This window comes from Lepidochelys kempii, chromosome 4 (assembly GCF_965140285.1).
Source record: "Lepidochelys kempii isolate rLepKem1 chromosome 4, rLepKem1.hap1, whole genome shotgun sequence".
Lineage (NCBI taxonomy): Eukaryota > Metazoa > Chordata > Testudines > Cheloniidae > Lepidochelys > Lepidochelys kempii.
This window is the reverse complement of record NC_136383.1, coordinates 15,145,500-15,170,727: the sequence shown is the minus strand read 5'-3', so window position 1 is coordinate 15,170,727 and position 25,228 is coordinate 15,145,500. Positions and strand designations below refer to the sequence as shown.

The 25,228-nt window shown below is 46.9% G+C and overlaps 1 protein-coding gene and 1 long non-coding RNA gene across 4 annotated transcripts; both read right to left on the bottom strand.

The window, feature by feature from the left end:
* Positions 1 to 1,048: 1,048 nt before the first annotated feature.
* On the bottom strand, positions 1,049 to 9,479 carry PRDM8 (PR/SET domain 8). 3 transcript variants are annotated; one of them, XM_073340478.2, is made up of 4 exons: positions 9,108 to 9,479; positions 6,720 to 6,940; positions 5,652 to 5,883; positions 1,049 to 5,119 (listed from the first exon to the last, which is right to left on the bottom strand). In XM_073340478.2, exons 2-4 carry the CDS (start codon positions 6,936 to 6,938, stop codon positions 3,831 to 3,833), a joined length of 1,740 nt encoding a protein of 579 aa, XP_073196579.2. In that variant the 5' UTR covers positions 6,939 to 6,940; positions 9,108 to 9,479; the 3' UTR covers positions 1,049 to 3,830. The 3 variants fall into 3 exon arrangements, with proteins under 3 accessions (XP_073196579.2, XP_073196580.2, XP_073196581.2); XM_073340479.2 differs by lacking the exon at positions 9,108 to 9,479 and adding an exon at positions 7,655 to 8,756; XM_073340480.2 differs by lacking the exon at positions 6,720 to 6,940.
* A 1,846-nt stretch (positions 9,480 to 11,325) lies between these two features.
* On the bottom strand, positions 11,326 to 24,005 carry LOC144930475 (uncharacterized). Its single transcript, XR_013635652.1, has 4 exons — positions 23,620 to 24,005; positions 22,325 to 22,524; positions 21,620 to 21,772; positions 11,326 to 12,018 (listed from the first exon to the last, which is right to left on the bottom strand). It is a non-coding gene; the product is annotated as an uncharacterized LOC144930475 (long non-coding RNA).
* Positions 24,006 to 25,228: the final 1,223 nt, after the last annotated feature.

Genomic DNA, 25,228 nt, shown 5'->3' with positions numbered 1-25,228 from the left:
ACTCGCGAGCAGTCCCAACAAAAACTACTCACCGAGTTTGCAGGATCGGGTCCTTGCTTTATAAATCCGGGATAAAGAGTTGCTTGACCGCGCCCTAGCGGTCTGGGGAAACGCTGATACGACTGTGATGAATGAAAGTAGGAGACAAGAAAGAAGGTAGCCAGCGGAAAGTTTCCCTTTTGCGTCGTGCTTTTCGATTTCTAACTGGGGTGTAAACTAAAGGAATAAAACACAGGGCTGTGTACCCATGGTAATTCGGTGTGTCATTTCTATTTAACCTGCAGTTCTAAAAAGTATGCAAACTGTTGTAGAAACATTCGACTATGTCTGCTTATAAGGGCGTGTGTGTGTAAACCAAATTACACTCAATGCGGACTTTTTCAGCAGCGGATATATCAAATCAGAACACACGCAGATTTTGTAACCATTCCACCCAGTCAAGCTTTCTGCAGGGGTTTTCTTTTAGTGCTGTTATTTTACCCCATGGACTAGGCTGGAGGCATGGACGGAACCTGCCCACCCGGCTTGGATGATGTCAAGAGTCTCTCTTGCAAAGGTGTCCCTCAAACCTCTGTCTGCAACAGCCCTCCCATCTCGTTTGCTTGGATGGTGAGGCTATTGAAACTTGCTCCTGCTGACCAAATCGGTGCAAAGTGTGTCTTGCAGCTGTGAAAGGGAATCCCAAACATTCACATATACATTCTAGATGCTATATTTTTGGGGCTCCCACTGACGTCAATGCGTGCTTTGGGTGAGCGAAGAATGCACAATTGCATCCCTAAATAATAGATTAGGGGCCAAATTCAACTCTCTCTTACAAAGTGCAACCCGCTCTAATATCATTTACATGACGCCGGAGTAACGGTTGGCACAATTTGATTCACGTTCCCAAGGATTCCAGTGTGTGATCTTTAGCAGCTCTGCCCGCATCCCGGACATCACCGTCTGGCTCTGAGCCCACTGATGTCGAAGGACTAACTTCAGAAGGCTTTGGCTCGAGCCCTGGCAGCCATATATTGCCTAGGAAAAAACGGCCAACGCTGAGAAGGGAAATTCACATTACTTTAGTGATTTGCGTCCGGGAGGCTCAAAACAAAAGGCAGTTTTCTTTCCACACAAAAGAAGTCAGGCCAAAGTCATAGCCACGGTTGTACACAAAGGAAAATGTCATGCACGAGGGGGAAATAACAGTGGAAGAAAGGGGGGAAAAGGCACCACTAAGCCCTTTGTATGTTACATAAAGCGGCTGGATTCGATCTTAATCTAGACAATACTCGTGTCTCAGTCAACTCTGTGAGGATGATGGCTAGACGTGTCTGTTTCTTTTCACTGATTAGAAAAGATGTGGAAATTCCACTGAAGGTTTGAGACCTTCCATCACCGGGGGAAACGGGTGTAGTTCGCCCTTCACGGCTACATCAGGGATACAGCGTCTGTGTGAGCGGCCGCCGGTTCGAAGAGCAGGTACTTCATCAAGGCTGCCAGGGATATAATTCCACGGAGGGGGCTCGCCCTGAAAACCACCTCCCAATTGTATTCCATCTCTGCCACTTTTCCGGGGTCTCTTCCGAACCGCAAGAAGTCCACCATGACACCACAGGCAGCGGGATGTAACTGGATGATGACAGTGACTAGGAGTGGCAATTGGCCGTGTATATTTATATATTCCCAGAAGAACAGTGATTTCAGTATTCCCATTAACTCATTTGCTGAATGAGCCTCGTCTTCCTACCTGGGATTTTTCTATACATTTGTTTTTGTTTTAGTTGTAAAGAATTGATATTGTGCTAACAAGGTTTTAAAGACATGGGTGGTTAGTCTAGTTCATTTTAGCTCGTATCAGAATGCTGTCAGTACAGTACATTTATGGAGACTTAATATTCCTTCTTTTCAGGAAGTATTAAAAGTACTCTCTTATAGGACATAACAGCGCGGTGCCTGGGCTGTATTTCCTATAGTGCCTCAGCATCAGTGGCTTTTTTCAAAATAAGGTATCGTGCACAGAGATCCCAGGCAAAGGCAAACCTAAAAGGCATGTGAATTTGGTGCCTTTTAAAAGAGGGATTTCCAACTGGCTTCCTAATGGCCATGAATGTTGCAGTCATTCTTGCACAGGCCCACAGAGTGAACAGCAAAATTTAAACCCTCCTTATAGATCTAGTTATATAAATTATCTGTCGCCAGCTATTTGTGAAGATGCTAATTACACCGCTGCCGAAAAGAAAACTGACACGGAAGGGTCAGCTAAACGGCAGGCATGCTTGTCTACACATTTTGTCCTTTGAACATGAAACCCAACACATCAGCACAATGTTTCCAAATGATAATCAGATGTTGCTTTCTGGAGCTGTATATCTCCCCACACAGTGGTGCAACACTGCTGTACCTAACCCCTGCTAATTACACTGGGCTCAGAAACAAGGGGGCTATACTAGAAAGTTTAATATACCCTGGATTATTTTTCTTGCCCACTATTTCTAATGGATCATAGATGCCTTTCTCCTTTACAGTAAATAATATTAGCGTTTTAACCCTGTACATAGATAGGTCACTCTTTCTAAATAAGTACTTATCAACGTCCAAGTGCTTTGAAGAAAATAAAGTCATTTATTGTCAAAGCATCCAACATACCCAGATAAACTATAAAGTTGAATAAAATCTTTTTAAGGGAAAAAAAGAAACACATAACTATGCAGACTTAATTTCACTGGCACAAAATTACACTTTGTATTAAAAGGAAATACATATTTACAGAATTGAGGACATTCTGCACTGAAGTCCATAATCATTTCATGATACATGCACTTCCCCCTTGGAAACTTAAATAGAGTCAAGTCCTTTGATTACTTTTTTTAAAGAACACAAACTGTCATCAAATGCAGAAAGCATTGCATCCTCCTTCCTTTTTTTACTTTATATCTAAAATAAAAATTTACCCTTACATATAATTATTACATCTAAACCATAAGTGCTTAATAATTTAAGTAGAAAGGTATGACAAATGCATCAATATGTTGCAATATATGACATTTTAAAAAATGTACTTTATTAGTTTTAAAGTTTTTTTATTTTTATTTATTTTTTTGGGAAAGTGAAAATGCGTGCATTCGAACAGAAGAAAGAAAGCAAGAAAAAATCCAACCCTTCCCCCGGGTGGTCTGGTATGTTGCAAGGTAAAGGCCCACACTTTCAAAAGCGACTAAGGATTTGGGGTGTTTGTTCAAACAGAAACACCTTCAAGAGGCCTGACTTTCAGAAAGTACTAGGCACTTCTGCCTTCTGAAAATCAAGGGCCAGATAGATCCTCCACTGATGTAAATTATCATAGCTCCATCCAGGACAATGAAGGCTGACCAATTTTGGCAAGTGGGGATCTGACCTTGGCATGTCAGGTGGGTTGCTAAAAAAAACCAACCCCCCCCCCTCAAAAAAAAAAAAAACCTGAAGAAGAGCTCTGGGTAAGCTTAGGGTGACCAGATGTCCCCCTTTTTTCGGGCCAGTCCCAATAATCGGGGTTTCTTCTTGTATGGGAGCCTATTCCCCCCCCCCTCCATTTTTCACACTTTCTATCTCGCTTACCTAGGGTGGCCAGATAGAAAGTGTGAAAAATGGAGGAGGGGGGGAATGTCTCTTGTCTCTCTCACCAGCAGCAGCGGGTCCCATCTCTGAAACACCCCAAATCAGCTTGGGAAACGTAGGCCCACTGGGATCCAGACCCCCCCCCCCCCCAGTGCCTGCCCAGCGAAGGGCCCAGGAGGACCAGGGTGCGTTCGGCTCCCGGGAGGGTTGCACCGGGGCGGGGGGGTGTCACTCTACACCCGGGGGGCCATTCAGTTGTGGGAGGTCATGTGCCGGGAGAGGTGGTGGCGCTCGCGGAAGGACTCGTTGCAGATGGGGCACTTGAGCTTCTCCTCGCGGCGGCGCTTGACCAGCGGCTCCAGGGCGTACTCCCGTTTGTGGTGGGAGCGCATGTGGTAGACCAGGTCGGAGGTCATGCGGAAGGAGGCGTTGCACTTGGCGCACCAGTTCTGGGCCGGCAGGCACAGCGAGGTGAAGGAGGGCGGCAGCAGGGTCAGGGCCGAGGGCAGCTGCAGCTGGAGCGGCCCGGCCGCCGCCGCCGCCGCCGAGCTCTTGGGCCAGAAGGCGGTGGCGTAGAGGAAGGGGCTCTGCTTGGGCGCCCCGCCGGCGCCGGGCAGCTCGGCGGCCAGCGGGTCGGCCGGGTAGAGGCGGGCGGCGGCGGCGGCCTCCGGGCAGGGCTCGCCCAGCTTCTGGGCCAGCCCGAGCGGCGCCACGTGGGGGAAGGCGGAGCGGGCCGGCTGGGAGAAGGCGCTTTTCCGCTCCTCCGCCTTGCCCAGCTGCGGCACCGTGGTGAAGGCGCTGCCCCGCGCCGGGCTGCCCCCGGAGAGCGGCCCGCCCGGCCGGGCGCCCAGCAGCGGGTCCCCGGCGCCCGCGGGCGAGGCGCGCTGCGGCGGCGGCTGCTCCGCCGCCGCCTCCTCCTCGCCGCCCTCGGCCTCCAGCCCGCGCGAGGCTTTCTTCACCTCCACGAAGGCGCTGCGCTTGGCCTCGCCCGTCTCCGGGCTGGGCGGCCCGAAGAGGCGGCCGCTCTCCTCCAGGCCGAAGTAGCTGCCCGCCGGCCGGTACTGCTGCTGCGGGGTGCACACCAGGTCCTCCTTGGGGGAGGAGGGCAAGCGGCCCCGGCCGGCCCCCTGGCCCCGCTCCTCGCCCGGCTCCTCCGGGTATTTCCGCTTGGCTTTGCTGCCCGCGCCGGCCTGGGGCGGCGGCGGGGCTGGGGGGCTGCGGCGCGGGGAGCCGCCGCCGCCGCCGCCGCCGCCCCGGGAGTTCTCCAGCTCGCGGGCCAGGTTGTGGAAGTCCGTGGAGGGCTTGGCGTTGCTGTCCTGGGGGCTGGGGTAGTTCGGGTGGAGCGGCCCGCCGGGCTTGCAGTATTTGTTGGCCCCGGGCCCCAGGCTGGCCGCGGGCTCCTTGCCGCTGTCCTTGCCGCGCGGCTCCTCGGGCTCCGAGCTGGGCAGTCGCTTGGGGCAGCGGAACCGCAGGTGGGCCGCGTAGGGGAACTCGAACTGGAAACGCTGGCTGCACTCCAGGCAGGAGTACGGGGGCGACCCTGCACCGGGCAAACACACACACAACACACAACAACCACCGGTTAGTCGCCGCTCCGGGCCGCATCTTTGGGGGACTGGCCGAGAGCGGAGACTGGAGTCCCTTCCGTTCTCTGGGGCAGGGACCGGCTTCTGCTCTGTGTGCGGACAGGGCCTGGCAGCCCCGAGCCATCATTAGGGCCTCTAGGCTCCAGGAAAATAGTCCTATCCTAATTAATGACCCTTTATCCGGGTCACTTTCTGCTTTTGGGCCAGTGGGGTAGAAACGAACAGATTATAGCCCCTAATCTCCTCTTGCATTTCCAATATGTTTATAAGTGATGCTCTGGACTACCTAATTAACATAGGTTTAGTCAAGCTAATTTGCTCAGCTCAGTCCCCCACCTCGCCTCTCTCTAACTTTGTCGGCTGCATCTTCCTCACCTGGATCTTCATCACAGGCGTCAAATAGCTTCTTGAAAACCAAACCAAAAAAATAACCCTACCCGGCTCTGTCTGGGAGATGCAGAACCCTGGCCTGGGCGCAGCACTTACCGTTCATCTTGCTGTGGGATCTGGCGGTGTTGAGCAACAGTAATTCCGTCAGTTCTTTCCCGTACCAAACTAGTAACTCCTCGTCTTTGGCAATCCTGCGAAGGGACCGATAAAACAATTGTCCATTTTTGATGTAAGCTTCTAGGTTCTGTTCTTCTTTATCTCTGGCTGACTGGACCAGACGGAGCCACATTAGACCTTCGGAGGAGCCATTTGCTGCTGAAGTGTCCACCTAGGTAAGGAAGGGAATGCAAGAAATTAGAGGAGAGCAAGTATTACCACACTCCTCACCCATCACAGACGTTTCACCAGGCTCCGGAAAGGACACACACTAGCGCTTGTCGGAAGTGTGCAAGTCTTGAAAAATACACGTGGCTTTTCTGGGCCACGGAATCCTGCCAGCTACTCTTTAAACATTGTAATGGATTTGTGCTAGCTAAGGGCAATGTGAATGCGGCCTGTTCTTCCGCCCCCCCCCCCCAACTTTATAAAGGCACAATTACAGGGCCACATCTGCACAAAGTTTATGTGAAGTCAATAATGTAAAGAAATCTTCCAGGATTCCAAATGATTACGTCTCTCTGCTCTTTTGTGGGTGGGGAAAGATGTACAGAGAGAGCAGCAAGATTTGCTAAAAGAGGGAGGTTTGATAAAATCCATTAAAATGTTTTAAAAATTGAAACATCTGTTCGGTCTCTCTTAAATGCAACCATACGCAGCAGCTCTGGAAAGGCATCTACAAGCACGATCAACTGATTTTTTCAAAGGTTTTTGATGCATATGTAAATGACAGCTGATGACGGTTCAGTCCTGCTGGCTTTCATCACAGGAGTAGTCCCTCTGAAATCAGCGGGGTTACTGGTGTGGGGAAGGCGAGCAGAATTGGTATTAATCAATCGGCACAACCCAGCGATTAAAAAGGCAATTGGAAAACCTTTCCTGAAGTGGAAAATGTTAGTGAATTCAGTCCCCACCCTCCAAAAGTGCATCCTTGTGTCACCGCTGCTCGTTTGCAAAAGCAAAGAGAGAATTTAGTGCGTTTACATCTTGGAACCAAACCATCCTTACCCGGAATATGTAAGGGACGGTTCTCTTGTCAGTGGATTTAAGCGCTATGAAAGCGATGCTGTCATACAAAGAAGTGTGGCTGAGTACGCAAGGGCCGAAGATAGCATTTTCCGGGATATCGCAGGTGGTGTAAACGCTGGTGAAAATATCCGTCAAACATTGCTGGACTGCCTTGGCGTCTCCGTCCCATATACCCCTTTGAACGCCGGCGTCCTCCATCACTACAGGCGGAGAGAACGGGGGAAGGAGACGCGTTACATAACTTGTACTGGAGGCATGGGGTTTTTTTAATACAAAGTAAGAGTGTCATTGATTTTAGGGGAAAGTAAGGATGACAAACGTTCTACTTAATCGCGACTCCTAATTAATAATGTGAAAGCACCGGCAAGCCGCTCTCATCTGTGCAATATTTACAAAGTAAAGGTGTATTTAAATTAATGAAAGGAGGGGTTCGCGGAAGCTGTCGCGATGATTTATTTACGAGGAGACCCTAATCACCGGAACACAGAAGAGGTAGCTCTGTGCATTAGCCATACACGCGGAGGGGGCGGGGTGAGGGGGGAATCGGCATATTGATCCTCTAAAGCTAAAGCAACTTGGAGGAGTTGCACAAAAAGAAAAGCAGCTCAGGAGCTTCCATCCCAGCAGGATTCTGTAGAGCTGATGTGCTGGGTTTTTTCTTCTTCTAAAGAGAGGGCCAGTGCTCTGTTGCATGGTGTGACAGAAGAGCATAGCGAATGGATTTCAAGTGGACTGTCAATGTCACTGATTTCATGTCGGCTAACCTTTAGCTCTAGTCTACAAGAGGGAACGTATGTCTGCTCATTATCATAATCCACCACTTTCCCTCCGAGACTTTAATTAAAAGCAGCAAGCAGAGGTAATTATTTTTACCTCGACACGCTTATTTATGGATGAGGGTGAATCCCAGTTACCTTGTTCTACAAGGGGAGAGATTCAGTCAAATGTGACTTGTGAAGTGTACAGGTACTGTGTCTGAGCATCCCAGTCTCTGCCTGTGAATACCATTTGTGTAACGAGTTGTGAATTCTGGTTTTCCCATCTCTGACATTCCTTCCCTAAAACGCGACTGTTCCAGCGGGAAGTCTCTAACGGTGGGGCGTCCAGTTTTAAATCATCCTCTGGTTGGCTTTTCCCCAAAAGTACCGATCCTCTCCACGCCGGTTTACAAAGCCGAGAGAGAGAGAGATGAATAGCTTTTAACTGGTTGAGAATTCTGCCTCCATTTACAAATAGCTGCTTTCTAAGGGGCATCGATCGATATTATTTGTTTCTCTTTTTTTAAAAAAAAATTCTACCGGCAGATTGTACAAACCCCTTTTAAATGGCTTTCCCCACATATTTTAATAGATAACTGTGCCATCGAGTAACTTATTTCTTTAGAAGCCAGCGATGGAAGGGCCAGGAAATAGCGGATCCTAATTATTTATTGAAAACGGGTGATTATAGAATAATACTGTTACTGTCGCTTATTTAGCCTCCTGTGATTTATCATCCAATTAAGCGCTTCAATTCTAAAACTGATTAAAAAAAAAAAAACAGCCAGACCATGCCTCCGAAACTGGCATTTCCCAACCATTTGCCCTAATCCGTGTCACATTTGTCTCTCACACAGAGCGAAATTAAACCCTCAAACGTGCAACTTCATTGATTATTCTACGGTGGCGAAAGACACCCCCACCCCCTTACCCGTTTCAGAGCGGTTTTAAAAGAGCATCAAATAACCCATTGCTTCTAGGATTTTTTTTTAACGTGCCTGTTTTCTCATCTCCTCTCATTCCCCTGCAGTTCAGTGTTATAGCCTCTCCCTCCCCCCGAGCTCCCTCCCTTGTTGGTTTATTTATTTAATGTCAAGTCCCTTTCCCACAAGCTTTTCATGGTAGTGGAGGTCGCAGCTCCAGTTGGCTCCAGTTGGCTCCAGTTGGAACGCAGTCATTTAAACGCAATTCTGTGTAACAATACTGGCAAACGCTCCTCGGGACCCGCGGTCTAACACCAAGAATAACCGTCCCCCACCCCCAGGGGGACCACAGAGCTCTCTGCCTCGCTTCCCCCCTGTCGCCCCCACCGCTTAACAAAAACCAACCCCGTGGTCCTCTCTTTCTCCCTCGATCCCCTTCTTCAGAGCCAGGCGCACTCGCCAAAAGCAAAGCCACCTCCGAGTCATTGTCTCCCTGCACCGAGCGGAGCTCACTGTTCAACCCCCATCTATTTCTGCTCAAAACTCCTTTTCTTTGTAGCGATCTGGCTGGCGGTGTATCTCCCCCCGTCTTTTTTACTGCTAGAAAATAAGCCGGGGGAGAAGAAAAGAAACCAAACCCGAGCTCTCCCCCCCACACACACACCCCCGCATGCATATTTACTTACCAGGAATCAGGTCAGAATATAATCCCAAACGCCAGGAAAGCAGAAAGTGGCCAAGGCTGAGCAGCGCTCCGTGTTCCCCCCAGTGTCGGTGGTATCAATGTATTTCCATGGCAGTGGGAGAGGGTCGGGCTGCTGTCCTGGGTGCTCTGGGCAAAGAGGTGGAAGGAGAGAGACAGAGAGAGACAGAGAGAGAGAGCGCGAGCAGGAGCCAGAGTTGTACAGATGGACCCGATGCAGTGACTGACTGGCAGACAGACGCGCACTTTTTGTTTGCTGCACAGAATCTGCCCAATGACGCGTGACAGCCCACGTCCCCTCCCTTTAACTCTTTCGTGGGCTCGGCGCTCTCCCTGCCTGTCTCCCCTCCCTCTCCCCTTCCTGCTCGCTACCTGCAGGTGCTGCCCCCCCCCACCACCACCTTTTCCTTGGGATCCCAGAGCCCGATGCTTTGAGAGCATCCTCCTAACGCGCTTTTTGCGGCCTACGGATAAAAGGGGAACCTTTTGTTTTAAAGGGGTGGCATGAAAAGCCCTGCATCAGGTTTTTTTTTAAATTTATGGTGACTTCTGTATGTGTGGGCAACACGAATTTCTAGCCAAACGGCAGCCTGGATCTCAGAAGAAGGAGGCCCATTCCCAGTGTAAGTCTCCTCTTCGAGGCTTTCACCGTGAGACTGCGCTCCCCTTACAGATGCTGATCCCGGTGGGGGCAAACGCCTCCATACTTGCTTTGATTAAGGGGAAGAATGTAAGCCCCTTCCTCAGTCAGCAGGTATCACTCTGCAGCTGTTAACTAGGCTAGGACGAAGTTTAACAGCAGGTTGGGTTGGGTGAGGGTGTATTTGGATCCGCCCGTGTTACTGTAGCCATTTTTATTTCATTGCTAAAACCCCCAGCGTATAAGAAATGATCCTGGCCCAAGAGCCACGCGTCTAGATGCACACAATCCATTTGCTCTGAAGATAGTCTTCACCTGTTTGCAAGTATCTCGCTGCATTTACAATCCACTCCCTGGCTTTGGGCCCCGGGTACACTTGCAGATTTTTTTCTCCTCTTGTTTATTCAGCAAAGATCCCTTTCTGGGGAGTTATCCTCTGGATCGTTAAAGCCCTGTGTGGAATTCCACCAACTATTAAACTTTGGGATCTAAAACGAGCGAGACAGGACTCTGACTTTCGGAAATGTTACTTTTCAGCCAACGGGGTTTGGTCTTACAATGCAAGGAAGAGCCTTGGCGCTGATTTGGCTTGCAAGTGTCTTTCCAGGTGATAGGCAATTCTGTTGTCTATTGCTGTTGTTTTTTCTTTAATTTTAGAAACCAAAAGCACCTCTTGCCCACAATAAGATGGGCTTGGCATTCAGTTTCCTCCAGCGTGAATTTACTCAGGGTCCTTCCCCTGGGAGACTCTCTCTTCTGATGCAAAGAGACCATGAAAGCTATATGTAATGTTTTTCTAAAATGAAATATAATAAATTTCCCCCCGTTTCGTCTGGGATATTTGGATGCTTCCTCGCTGCTTGGAACCTTTCTTCTTTAGCCCCGGAATAAACAAGTGGCTTTCCTCTGAATAAACACATTTTAGCAGTAAGGAATAGCAAGGGGGGGCGGTGTTAGACCAGGCTCTGCACGTCCGGAGGGGGTCTGAAAAGTTATGAGGCGAGGGTAGTGATAGCAATGGGGGGGTGGAGGGGTGTTCCTCTTCTGGCTTTATAGCAGTGTCGGAAGTTGACGCCTCAGGGTCTCCTTGGGTCACCTCAGGAAGGGGTTCTGCCCCGCTTGGGGCTCGCAGTGTGGCCGAGAACGCAGAAAAAGAAGGGACCAGGACAACTCCTCACCCACCGACCTGCGCCTCCCTGCATCCCTCGCAGCAGCGCAGGGAGAGCAGGATGGTTCTGATGGGACAGCGCCCTGCTTTGTCACTGACCTCTCAGCACTGGGGCGAGGAGACTCCCTGAGCTCTCTCTCACAAGGCTTTGTCCCGTCGGGAAACCAACCCAGATCCGCTTGGTACGACGCAGCCATAGGTGAAAGCCCCTGGGGGAAGTTAGAGAGAGAGAGAGAGAATGAAATTAGACTGCTTAACATGGACTGCTTTTCCCTCCCCCCTTCTCTCCCTTCAGGCCCCCTTTAGACCATTACCTTTGGTGATAATGTGCCTCGACTGGAATAGACTCCCTGAGGGACTCTCGTCCAGACACACTACATCCACTAGGTTCTGGTTGTGTTTAGCGGCCCCTCCTCTGACTAGTGACACCTAACTCTCCTGTCTTGGGTTATTTCCCACCCCCCTAATACAAAAGAACCCTGGAGAAGGGGGACCCGTAAAGCCTCATAAAGCCCCATCCAATAAGCCACTTTAAAATGAGAAGGGGAAAATCCACACAAAAAGGACCAGGCAGAACTAAAGCAAACTTGAAGGGCAACCGCAAGCCCCTGCTCCCTGCGCTAGGGTGAGACGGGGAAGGGAGGGTGCTTGAGGCGGGGTGGCCGCAGCAGCGAGAGGAATGGCCCTAGGTGTGAGCGGCTCGAGGCGAGGAACGGATTCCGCAGGGAACCGCAGTCCATAGAAAAGGCACCAGGGGGCTGCTTTCAAACGCCACCGACCCATATTGGCGTCTAAAGGCGAGGCTCGGACCTTAGCCAGCGGTTGTGGAGGCTGAGCCGTCCGGTGAAGCAGCCCGCCCTTTCACTGCCTAACCACTCTTTGGAGTCACATTATTGCTCTCCTTTCAGAAGCGGGTACAAACCCTTAACCCGTTGGCGAGCTTGCCTTTGTCAAAGCTTTGGGAAAAGTTCCCAATAAGTTTTGTATTTTCACGTGTAAAGAAAAAGTCCTTCTGCATGGCCACTATACAGGTGGCTCCTTCAGAACAAAAACGGGCTGTTTACCAGTTCCTCACCGATCTCCATCCTTCCCAACACAGCGTAGATGAAAAGAAAGAGAGAAAAACACAGAGCGTTTCACAGGGGTGAATAGAAAGAGTTTGCAATCAGGGAGTTGGATAATGGTTGGATAATGGTTTCAAATTCACTTATCCTCCCCACAATTACGATTTTTCTGACATTAGGATTAAAGGCTGCATATAACATGCTTTCAACATTTATCTTATTAATTCCACAAAACCCTTCCTCTCCTGGACCAGAGATTGACATAACATTAAAATTATGGGAGTAAACCCAATTTAGGCATTAATTCCTGCCTCTAAGATTTTTGTCCTGTGTTTTAAATGATGCTGTTCTTGCTTTGTTTGTTCTTGTTCTTGCTTGCTAAATTGTCCAAATGACCGTCATTAAGAGGGGAAAGAGAAAATGTACACGTTTTTATTTGCGAGAATTTTAAGGGACCTCACGGTGCATAAACTAGTTTGAAATTGCTTCGACAGTATGAGTTACTGAAATTCCCTGACACTAAAGGGGGTTGGTAAGAGATCTGCGTGCATTTATCCAGCTTCGAATGCGACTGTAAAAGTGAAGCCCCGTCCACAGCTTCATCTAAGCCTCACAGAATAATAGTTGTATACCCATAACCGGTCCCTTTTGAAGTTTGTGTTTTCCATTAAAACATTAAAAACAAAGCCAGTCCCCTTTCCCTAACCCCCTCGTCCCCTCCCTCCCCCCCCAAAAAAACACTGTGCCTTTAGTTTTGTACACTATTTGGTACATTAGTCCAGAAAAAAGCCAAAATTAAGATTTTGATTTTTTTTTATTTAAGAGATGGCTATTTTTCTAAACTAGATGGAAAGAAGCTTCAAGATTACCGAGGTGGGGGAGCGCGCCTATGTTTCGTAGCAAAACTCCTAATGATTTCAATGGAAGCAGGATCGGGCCCAATTGCATAAGTGGGAGAAATTTGATCCAACCAAAATCATATGAGAGGTTAAATTCCCTTCGCACATCCTGCCATAGGGCATAACTTAAGTGTTACTATGAAGCTCAGCAGGTGAATTTTAAGTCCTAGTCAGTCATACAGACGGTGGGAGAGATCCTGTATTATTTACTGCAGCAAGTTTCTCATAAAGTCTAAATATGGCCTGCAAAAATTGGGTGGAGAAATTGCAGACACCCACTGTGAAGAATCATCAACATATAAAATGAACCAGGGCCTCTCAAGTAACATGCTAGAAAGATCTCTTTTAAAAGAAAGTTTGAATCCAGTATCTCAAATGAAACAGCACACAAGCAAAAATATGGAAATGCCTCATTTACAGAAACACTTTTTAGTCGAGCTCCTCTTGGTCACCAAGCTCAGTTTATTTCAAACTTTGTAATTAGCACCAGGCTAGTATGTATGGCAAAACATACGAGTTGCATAAAAGCAGACATGATTTTTAGTCTACAGAAGCAACTTGGTTTTCTTAGAGAAGAGATCTAAGATGACGCTACCCTGAAAGCTTCTTTTAAAGGGGTGGAGTAAAAATGAACGACATAGATTGTCCCTGCAAGGACAAATTTTATTCACTTTACTCAGTCGAGTAATCCCTGAGAATGAAGGTAGCCGAATTTGGCCTTATGTTAAATAGACATTAGTGAAATAAGAAGAAGATTCTCAAAACAGTATTGTAAGTATTATGCTGCGACTCAGGTGAGAGCAATTACAACTTGTATTGACAAAGAACTGTATTGACAATGCAGGGTGATCACCTCCATTTTAAAAAAGGTAGGTAAAGAATCCCACGTGTATATACAAAAATCAGCGTTTAGATTTTCACAGTACAAATTCTTTGCTGTGAATTGTCTTCAAATGTTCTCATTTTAGCAGCATTCAAGGCAACCCAGCTCTAGTCTGGCTGTGTGCTGAGTAGGTAATCATCGCTGAGTCTACGTACGACTCTGACACTGAAAAGGCTACATTCAATAGCCTGTGTTTTAATCTACTGCCACAGAAGAAGAGCTTTTACGGAGCCTATTAGGGAGTGGGAGGCTCCATAAGGCCCTATAGTAAAACCGGGACAGCTAGAATAGGTCAAATCAAAAGTAGTTTTAGTGTAGTTCAGTTGTAAATCTATACTCATGACTTCAAATGCATGCAGCTTATACTGTACACACGTATGTGTGCAGAGGACATACCTAAATCTATGTGTGCATGTCTGGGTCGGAGTGACTATATTCAGGTAATCTGGTGCATTTCAGTAACAGCTTTCAAGGAAACACTCTGAAACGTCCAGTTTATCCTGCTGTACTCTACACCAAGAGTTGATTATCTTTGTTTCCGCAGTTAGGCGGTCATGAGAAAATGATCAGGGGAAGGTCATCAGTTCAGAACACTGAAAAGCAACCCCATCACAACGAATGGTGAGTAAGCATCACTCCTGCTAGAAATTGTCGGGGCTCCTGTGAGTAAGGCTTACTGGTGTTTTTAAGGCCCGGCTTGACAGAGCCCTGGCTGGGATGATTTAGTTGGGGATTGGTCCTGCTTTGAGCAGGGGGTTGGACTAGATGACCAACCCGAGTCTTCTATGATTCAAACCAAGCCCTTCCCAAATTCCTCACTGTAAAATGGCCCGCTGCGAGGGGTAGATATTGAAGAGGGCAAGGAGAAGCACTAAAGGAGGATGAAATGTTTGAATAAGAAAACGGTAGTATCCTTTTAAATGAACAGTATGCCAAGCTTTTTATACTCAGCATATTAAGATGTAAACTACAGAAGCACTGGCTACTTAAACTGATGGTTTAGGTTACATGATTGGGAATCAGTGCCTTTTTGTAGTGCACTGGCGCAACAATAATCATTCATAAATATTTACCTGGGGCTGATCCTGCAGTCCCTACACAGATGAAAGTCCCACTCGTAAAGAGTAGTATCTATAGCACATTTCATCGCATAATCTTGTTTCGGGACCTTAGGAAGGTAGGTAGGTAGGTAGCATTGTCGCCATTTTACAAAGGGGGAAACTGAGTCACGGAGAGACATCATGTGACTTGAACAAGCTCACTCAGCAAGGCAATAGCCGTGGCAGAGCAGAAAAACAACGCAAGTCTATTGACTCCCAGTCCCCTGCATTAACCACCAAACCACACTGCTCAGAAAAGTTTTCCCTTCCACGGTGTTTTTTCTATGCTCACCAAGGGATCTGAGGAATGAAGTAAAAGGGGATGTTGGTGTCTAATAAAAAACACCTTGTGTGCGTTTGCAGTGGAAATTGATTTTGGTTAATTGTAAAGATGACTTTGGGTTCTTTGAAGTGCTCTTCTAAGTCCAGGTAGTGATAAGGGTAAGATTTACACAGATGACCTGGAATCAGTTAAAAACACGTTGACAAGATTCGTCAAAAATACAAATGAAGAAGATCAGAAAACCACCCCCACAAATAACACAATCTTTGCTAAAGCTGAGAAGAGATAGAGAGGCTCATTTGACCCCTGATGTTTTAGAAAGAGTCAAGAAACTCCACATTGGCATAGTCTAAATTCTAATAAATTAGCTTATACTGCACAGAAACTATAGTCCCCCAGGTATGTTTCGGAGATGGGGAATGGTCAGGTGTGGGTACTGGCGTGGTAGTCCTTTTGGGTTTGTCTAGACTAATTTGTGGGCCTGTTTATACTCGAATTAATTGAGTGCTAATTAACTCGAATGAACTAACAAACGTCTTGATGAGTCCGTGAAGGGGAAGTGCTGATTCGATAGCTAAAAAGTACACCGCTGTGGTCAGTTTCATGGACCTCCCCTAGTCAAAGAGACCCGACTCCATTAGAATCTGTCCTCCTGCAATGTGAGGCCAGTATTGTTTTACCTTGGTGCTCACCCACCTTCCAAAATATCTGAGTGCTATAAAGATGCGCGGGCGCACACACACACAGAGAGTATGTGTATTCTTCAGATTTGTCCACACGTGGGGAGAATCAAGATGCGGAATATATATTACTTAATATTGAAAGAAATGTGGGTGTGTCCATATAAACGCTCCCCCTCGGATTGATTTCAGGCTCATGTTATTTTAGTCCGAAGGTAGGTAAAAGAGTGGGCGGTCAGCGGAATGAGCTGCGAAGTAGCAGTGAGAACAGAGTGCTGGAACAGGTCTAGTGCTCTTCCTTCACTGTCTCCCTCTCTCGCCACAAAGGGGGGGATGTACAGAACCAGCGAGACATTTGCACTCGCGCCTCCGAGGGAGACTTCAACCACTACCTCACTGAGGTTCAGGCGTCACAGTTTGTGCGTGAGGCGACGAAGGTGAGAGCCCCACTATCTGCGGAGATTTGCAAGTCAAAGCCAGCGTGAAGAGCATCCTTCACCCGATCGTATTCTTAGCTACAGTTAGGGAGAAATCAGCGTTCTGTTGCTATTATTGGAAGCCTCAAGCTTGCATTCAGGATTGCCTTCTTCAGCTAGGGAATCAGTCATGTGACTATTTTTCACACCACATGAAAAATGTGCCATTCACAAGAAAGAGGATTTGTTTTTGTTTTTTTTTACAGTAGCCAATGTCAAATAGCCAGCCCCTTATTCTGATTGGCTGAAATTTAGGTTTTGATGGGATTTTGGGAATCTCAGTTCCTAATCAGCTAGTTGGCATGAGTGTTTTAGTTCCCACTCCGGCTGATTTATTGCCCTTTGTCCCTATAAAGTACTAATCGACAGACCCCCAGCTTTTAAGGAAGCAGGAAAAAGTCCCACGCTACATATTGTCTCAGTTGTTACTGTAATGATCACACAAGCCACTTCTCAGCTCCTTTGCTGGGCAAGCCATCTCCTTCCTTTTGTCAGATCACGTGTTGTTCCCTATATGTGCGATTCCCTACCTCTGGCATCTCAGTGACAGCCTGAATGCAAAGCTAAATCCGAATGGAAACTCTATGCCGGGTTTTCAAGATTTGGGAAGTTCTATCTGGCACATTTACAGCGAGAAACTCCCGTCAAAGATTAGAACAAGTGAAGGATGGTATTCAGATAACCCAGTAAGGCTTTTGATCCTGCTTGTTTGACTCATAATTAATGTTAAATCTTCGCGGGAGGGGGAGGGTATTCCTAAATCGTGGGGACACTGGTAGGATATTTAATAATAAATTCAAACGACAATTGGGCAATAAAGTGGAACTAAACGGGACTGATTTGCTAAATAATATAGCTGGGAGCAAAAGAACAGCGACAGGGCACTGGATTGCTGAAATGAGCACATTATTATTAATGACTAATTGTCATATGCATTAACCTTTATTTAATATCATATCAGGCACTGGTATGGGAAATGGACAATATGTGTCTATAGGGAGTAAATACACACATCCACATCAATACACATAAACATACATTCATATATATATATATATATATATATATATATATATATATACACACAGTAATTAATAGAAAATGAAATCATAATAATAGGGTGTGTTCTTACTCATAGGAAGGAAAAAGTAGTTGAAATAGGTAAAAGAAGAATTATCAGGAGCTTCCCTAAGATTTTGCTCTGCCATATTAGAGGCAGAGCAGAAAAATAAGTCTGTGTAAAGTGAAATGGATTATTTTCTCTAATGTAGTTTGCCCACCTAAAAATTACTTATCCTTTAAAAAAGTCACATTCAATTAAAGATTTTTCTTCAATGTAAAGTTACCATGGGGATGAGTATGATAGGCAAGCTAGATAGATAGGCAGGTAATCCATCCTTAGCCATGTCAAATAATGCTCCCCCACCCCCAGATTCGTTAGAATCAGATCAATTTACTGCATACAAACTTGTAGTAAAAAGTTCTTTCTTCATAGATTAATAGATTTTAAAGTCAGAAGGGACCACTATGATCACCTATTCTGATCTCCTGCATAACATAGGCTATGGAATTTCTCCCATTTATTCCTGCATTCCCAGTTGAGATAGGGCATATCTTTCAGACCTGGTCCTGAAAGGCCTTCTCTGCTCCACCTATATTTCAGGAAGGAGGCAGAAAAGATGCTTTTGATTCCCCACTTCCAAATGGTAAATGCTGCCTCAAATCTTGCTGCTTCTCTTTTCATTGGGGTGAGAATAACGGAGGCCTGAGGAAGTATCCTTTTCCAAAATATGCACCCATCAATCATGTCTATGCATTTTTATAATGAACTACACTAATCAAATAAAAATAACCACTGGGAAAAGTCTAAACCCAGAGAAGAAATTCACCTCAACCATACTTTTTACTTATACTAGGCCTGAGGGAACATATAAGCTTTTCAGGGTTTGTTGGAAGTACATAGGAAGGAAGCTCTAGATCAAGGCCCTGCCACTTGGTTATGTCCTGCCTTCATCTGCTATCATTCAAATCTGGGGACTTTTAGGTAGGGTAGCTCAGCTGATCTCAAATACTGCGGAGGGCTAAGGAAATAGGCGGTATCTAAAATAACCAGGACACAAACAATATAAGGCTTTATCAAGTAAAATCAAGTGAAGTGAATCCAGAAACAAATTGGTTGCCAGAGCAGTTTATGGAACACAGGTGTAACGTGATCCACACGTCACACCCCGCTAAGTAAATGGACTGTTTCATTCCGCTGCAGCTGAAGTTTCTGAATGCTCCTTGAGGGAATCTCCATGGAGAAGAAATTACAGCAGCATCTAATTTGGAGGTACAATAGACATGGATAACTTTATTTGGTCACAACCTCTTGGATACAGTGGGAAACGACTCTTCAGGCTTTTGGTGCTACCTGAGAAACCCAGAAGCAACCAGAAGTTCAAAAGGACTCGTAGAATTTAGAACCACCAACCCCTATAATAGAGGAAACAGACCTTACATGTTCCACTTCTTCTGGATGTCTCCCCTCACCCGATTGGCATCACATCCATCTTGTTTTGAGTTTTGCCTCAGGCATCTCAGTCTCATCTAAATCCCTGTCTTAGTTGAGCACTGGGTAAGCAAACATGCTCCACTGTCCAGCTCTTATAAAAATGAGATGGAGAGAGCAGTTCATCAAAATCCTCATAACACCGTAGCCAAACCCTTTCAGTCTGTCTGACAGCAGTCTCGTGTATACTTCTCTGTTTCATGGGAGTGGGAAGCATGTCTGAGAGATGTAGGTGTCCCACAGAGAAGCGAGCGGTGTCCTTGATGTCTGCTTTAATGGGGGTGGTTTGGATGATGGCTAAGGCATTGACATGGTATCCCAGATGTCTTATCAAAGGAAGAGATCTCTTGTTTAGATTGGTGTCTCACAGTGAGGGGAATAGTCTTTCTCAAAGGCATGGTCATCACTTGGGGGAGTGCATAAAGTTGAGGTAAGTATCTCAGGGACAGAGTACACAGTAGATGAGCCCATAAAATGGATGGGTACATCTTGGAAGAAAGTGACTTGAGACAAAATACCACACAGTCCTCCATGTATTTGTTAAGTACTTATAGCCGTGCATCACCTGGGCCTTAGGGAAACATTACCAGTAAGCAAGTGGCCATTTAAATATCCCCCAGTATATTGATAAGCACTTCACCAACATGTGTGTAGAGGAATTATTTCAGTGAACAAACACTTACTGACCAGTTCCACACACAGTTATGGACATGTTTTAAGTAGTACCTCCAATGCTTTTCTTGAATTTGATGCCTTGCTGAAGGACTAGTCCCACTACACAGTCTCCTCACCCTTTTCTCAACTCAACTCCAAGACAAGTCCCACATTTCCATTCCTTTTATATTTCCCTTCCCCGCATTAGCCACCATTCTGCTATATAGGTCAATGATATTTGGAAAGATTTCCCAAATTTTCATTTGAAAAACCATGACTCTAAAGTTTACTCTCCACAGACTCAGACTTTTGCTATAACTCACTCCCACAAAGATAAAACAATCTCTGTCCCAACAACAAAAACCTAAGGCACCTTAGATACCTCATACAGGTTTATTAAAGCCCTCTCTACTCCAATGTACAGAAAATTACAAAGAAAGATCTAAACCATAGGCACCTTCTCCTTTCCTCTCTGCTATTTCTCCAGCCCCCAACTGCGCTTGACCTTCCGATGAAACGCTTCCAGCATGCTTCAGACTTGAGAAAAGCGTAGCAAGTGCTCAGGAACTATTTAGATCTACAAAAATGTATATTCTCCAAAGCATTCAATAAATAATTGTGACATGACTGGAAAATGCGTTTACCAAACGTTTATTAATTGTGATCTTAAAAGGATTGGGGGAAAATGTCAGACTGAGATTTTCAGAAGTGATTTATTATTCTGGGTGTGTAACAGTTTGAATTTTCAGCAAATGCTAAACATCTGCCTTCTGAAAATCAAGTACCTTTAACGTGTGTCAAAAATGGCTACCAAAATTTAAGGAATCCAAAATCACTAGTTTTCTTTTGAAAATCTGTTCCTAGGATGTTTACCTGGTAGAAATGCTAAGGACAGTTTGAGAAATGTGAAAAAAAAAATCCCTGGCTTGTTAATTGCTTTAAAAATGCTAAACAAGAATTTATATTTTGATATGGGGAATGCCTCCACAATGGAGTAGTATGTGAGGTAATGAGTGTGGGAGGAGTGGAAGGGGAAGTGCCTCTAAGGCCAGAGTCTATGCTAAATCCTGCTGTGTCTAAAGGTCCATCTGCCCTAGAAACACAATGACCTCAAGGTCCCTGGTTACATCATCGCCAATCATTGCTAAAAGCATGTAATATAGATGGGACCTTTACCATGACCAAGGACCATGTTCCTTCACTGTCTTTTGTGCAATTTGGGGACACAGGTAATGTCTTCAGTGCTTAGATACAAGTGATGAGCATGTAGAAACAGTAAAACCATAGATAGATAGATAGATAGATAGATTAAATAGAGGGGGTATATGGAGATAGATAGGTAGGTAGATAGGTAGATAAAAGAAATTGAGTCATGCTTTAAGGATGTAAGTACCTAGCTGTGTGTAGTCAGAACACTGAGAGAGCTGTGTTGGTCAGAAGCACTGGGCTTTGGTCTAAATTTGGTCCCATTGAAGATGACAGTAAAACTCCCATTGACTCCAGCAGGAGCAGAGTGAGGCCAACGCTGAGTTCTTTTGAAAATCTCGCCCATAGTGTAGGTGTGTTCTACAGCCAGGGAGGGGAGGCCACCAGCAGCCTGACCCAAAAGTCTCCTTGAGCAAAGCCTGGTGGCCACCCTGCATTGCGTGGCTTATTAGGATGCCACCATCAGAATCTCCCAGCGTGGATTTATAACCGTGTAATCTTCAGGTCCGCATCCCAGCCCACCTAGGGGATGAGCTTGAATTCTGAACATATTTTGATCCACCATTATGACACCACAGCCTGTTAGCTAGCAATTAACTTTCCCTCCCACCACAGCCTTAAGAGCTGATGCAGCTGCTTCAGTGAGTGAGAATTCCTGAAGTTTTCAGGCGTTTGCTCAACTTTGGGAGAAAAGACGGGGGGAGGGGAAAGATGCGGGGTTTTCCAGCCCTGGCTCTGCTAGAGCAAGTTGACACAGGGTGTGAAGGAGCCTGAAACGTAAAGAGATTTATTTTCTCTAGTCATAAATCTCATCCCGTTGTGCCTCTGACCAACCAAGCATGATAAAGTCCTTTTCCATAAAGTATTCAGTATTAAAGCCACAAAGCTCACCCAATCAGTAGCCATCTGCTTCTACCATAACTGCTGCTCCAGAAGCAGGGAAAAGCAGCCAGGAAAGAAAAGGCACCAGTGTTAGGGCTCCGGGACAAATGAGGAGGCGCTGAATAGCAGTTGAAACCTTTAGTTTGCCTTGTGTATCTGTATCTATAGAGACAGAGAAAGAAAGGAAGCATTATATTGATACAACAATTGTAAAACAAAAAAAGGAAGAGGCATCTAAAGGGCAATATAGCATGCATCAGAAGGCCCCACACAAAAGGGGTGCTAACAGATTTATAGAAACCTTTAATTGGTTTTCAATTGAAACATACAGAGGGTGAGGGGAACCTGTGAAGAGCGGCGAAATGTCCTGCATTCGTCTTCTGTATAAGTGAACGATTTAATGTGTCCAAATAATTTTAACGGGTCCCCCCTCCACGCCCCCCAAAGCGGCCCTGCCTGATTGAGAACGCTTTTCCTCCTTGATTGCCCAAAATAGCCAAACTCCAGCAGAAAAACCGCTTTCAACCTGATCACCAGCTGATTTACAATGAAGATTGTTTTTATTTTTTTTTAAAAAAAGGAAGTTTAATCAGGGTCCAGAGAATTGCTAAAAGTGGCTCTCCGTATTTTGACTGGAGAAATGCATACTGCGTTAGTGGCAATTGTCAAAAAGGAGAGAGGAACAATGTGCAGTTCCCTGAGCAACACACTCACCCTGGTTGGTTTAATAATGCGACCCCGGCACAGTATTAATCTGATGCCAACAATTAACGGTGACAATGTTGTTTAACTCAGTTCTGCCCTTCGTAGCAAGCAAGTACATGAGACTCCCCAGCTTCTTGCAGAATTCTGGACGCTAGTTCCCTCCATCTAGTCATCTGTTATTTCGACCTTCCATTATCTTCGTTGGTACCCTAATTAATAAAAATCAAAGGCAATGGTGCATATTACGATTATGAGAGAATAGAAGACCGTTTTGAATAAAGCCGTAGACGTGTGTGTGTGTGCTGGGAGGGCGGGGTGGGGGGAGAGATTCATTTAACAACACGATGGAGAAATCTCAAGCAGTGCGCTAACCAGCCCTTCGTTGGGCAAATCCCAACTCGTTGGGATTACACGGGCCAGTTTGTTTCACCTATTGGGCAACCCAGAATCGCCCATACAACCATTCAGCCAAACACCGTGTCAAGCGGCGAATTAGGTCACTTTACTCAGAAGGCTTTGGAAAATGATCAGCTAAATGAAAACAAGTCGTGCCCGCGGCACCATGTTTAGTCAGGAGCGACCCCTCCCCAGCACGCATCCACCACTCCCAAGTAATTACAGGATTAATGATTGTGTTATCTGATTCCATAACAGAACTGTGTTTGGTTGAAATACACATCATATTACGTTAATGGCCTCTCACCGCGCTCCCCCTGTGTTTGCAGCTGAGCATTTCTCTAACCAGGCTAAAATCAGACTGAAAAGACCCCAGTCACATCAAAGGTAGTAGGTCAGAAATGGCATTTGTCCGTGTAAGGGATTAATAGAGGCATTGTATAATGCTGCTTTTCAGAATTACTCTCGGGATTAAGAGGCAGATATGGCAAGGGGACATATTTTGTATTCACTATCCATTTTGATTAATGTTTACTGGAGGATTTGGGGGCGAATACTTACTGAACTGGCGCTGGTACTTGGGTGAAAGCAGCGCAAGGAAAGTTTTATTTATTTTTAGCTGAGCCCTGCTAGGGCAGGACAGTAAGTGGAGTGGGAATCCAGCGACTGATAGGAGAAAGAATACTCTCGCTGGTCTGATCTGCGGTGCTTTCCCTCTTAATTAACGTGGGACTTTCCAAAAGTTGCATTCAAACACTGGGATGGAGAATAAAAGGGGGAAGCGTTCACTTGAAATAGGAGAGGCACACGGGGAGACAACTTCTCTGGCAGTGCTGCTTTGTGCATGTGTGTGTGTCTTGTCGCCATCTCAGATTGCCCTCAGTAATAAACCCTTCATGCCCACGTACCTTTCCCCCAGGGTTTCCGCCCAGGGGCTAGCAAGATTATTTTCAGCAGAGGATCTCCACTGCCTTTTGGAATTGAGCTCCACACCCAAAGCAAGAACAACCGCAAACCTATGGCAGGCCTACAAGAAAGAATCCCCTGGATGTAACCTCTTCTCCTCTGGCTCTCAGTATCGGTCTCTCGTCCGCACTGAGGTCCGGATGGAACGGACTGAGCCCAATCGCGAAGGAGAGCGGAGTGCATGGCACACGTGTCTTCATTCGCAGCCCCATTGTGGCTGGAAGCCCAAGTCCCTCCCCGTTCGGAGGAGAGAGAAGGGACCGGGGGAAGGAGGGGGAGATGCTTCTCCTATTAGGTCATCTGGTCCACCCGCTTGCCAAGGCAGGAGTGTTGTCTCCTCGATAATGTCTAAAGAAAGCTGGAGGAATATAATGAAAGAGGGGGGGGGTGTGCAGGAGAAAGAAAGAAAGAAAGAAAGAAAGAAAGAAAGAAAGAAAGAAAGAAAGAAAGAAAGAAAGAAAGAAAGAAAGAAAGAAAGAAAGAAGGAAGGAGTGGAGAAGGAGGAGAGCCGCCCTGTGCTGCAGGGGGAGCCGGGGAGCCAGGGACCCCAGCCTCTCTCGGGACGCTCTGAAGGGGGGAGGGAAGCGGATCCCCCCGCTATCTGCCCATCCCTGGAGCGGGCAGAGGCGTCAGCCCGCAGCGCCGGGAGCCCTGCCGCCACCACCGCCCTCCCCGGCAGATGTCCCCGCTTACCTCGCGCGCCGCCGCCCGCTCCCGGGGCGGGGACCCGGCTCCTGCCCCAGCAGCCGGGCAGGGCGCTCGGGGGCCGGGGCTGCGGGTGGAGCCGCCATCCGGAGCCGCCTGGTCCGCAGGGAAGGACGGGATGGGCAGGAGCCGGAGGGAGGCCGGGGCGAGACTGGACAAGGAGCCGGGGCTTGGGTGGGGGGTGGTGGGGAGACGCGCCCAGGTCCCCTCCACGGTGCGAGCTGGGCGAGCTCAGGGAGCGGATGGCGAGCGGGGAACCGGGCCAGCCCTGCTGGCCACGGGGAGCTGGAGGGGCAAGCCTCCGCCTGAAACAACTGCCCGGCTTGGGGCCAGTTTTCTCCCCCTCGAAGAGCAGGAGCAAAGCAAAGCAGAGCGAGCCCAGCCTCCCTGTGCGGAGGAGAACAGAGAGGCACAAAAAGTTGGACGTTGTAGCTTTTCAGTTGCCTCTTGTCTGCCCCTGTTATTCCCACATCGATCTCTCGCCCTCCTCCCCCGAACCGTAACACACTGTCTCCACAACAGTCAAAGCGTCTGGGAGCACAACTGGACTCTTCGGTGCAATGCAACTTTCCTCTCCTTTAGCCTCTGCAGCATAAATGTTCCCTGTTTCCGATGGAGGGCAGAAGAGGAAAGACCAAACAGAAAAGGCTGACAAGGGGGGATGATTTATGCATAGCAGCACACTTGGCTTCCAGTGTATTTTGGAAATTTCTATTATAGTTCCACACTCAATGATTTTGCTAATGTTCTTTTGTTTAGACCGAAAGCTGAGACCTACCTGATTAACGTGGGAACCTATAAATTAAGCAGAGCCAGTTGTAGTGTGGTGCTAAGGCATCTGAAGAA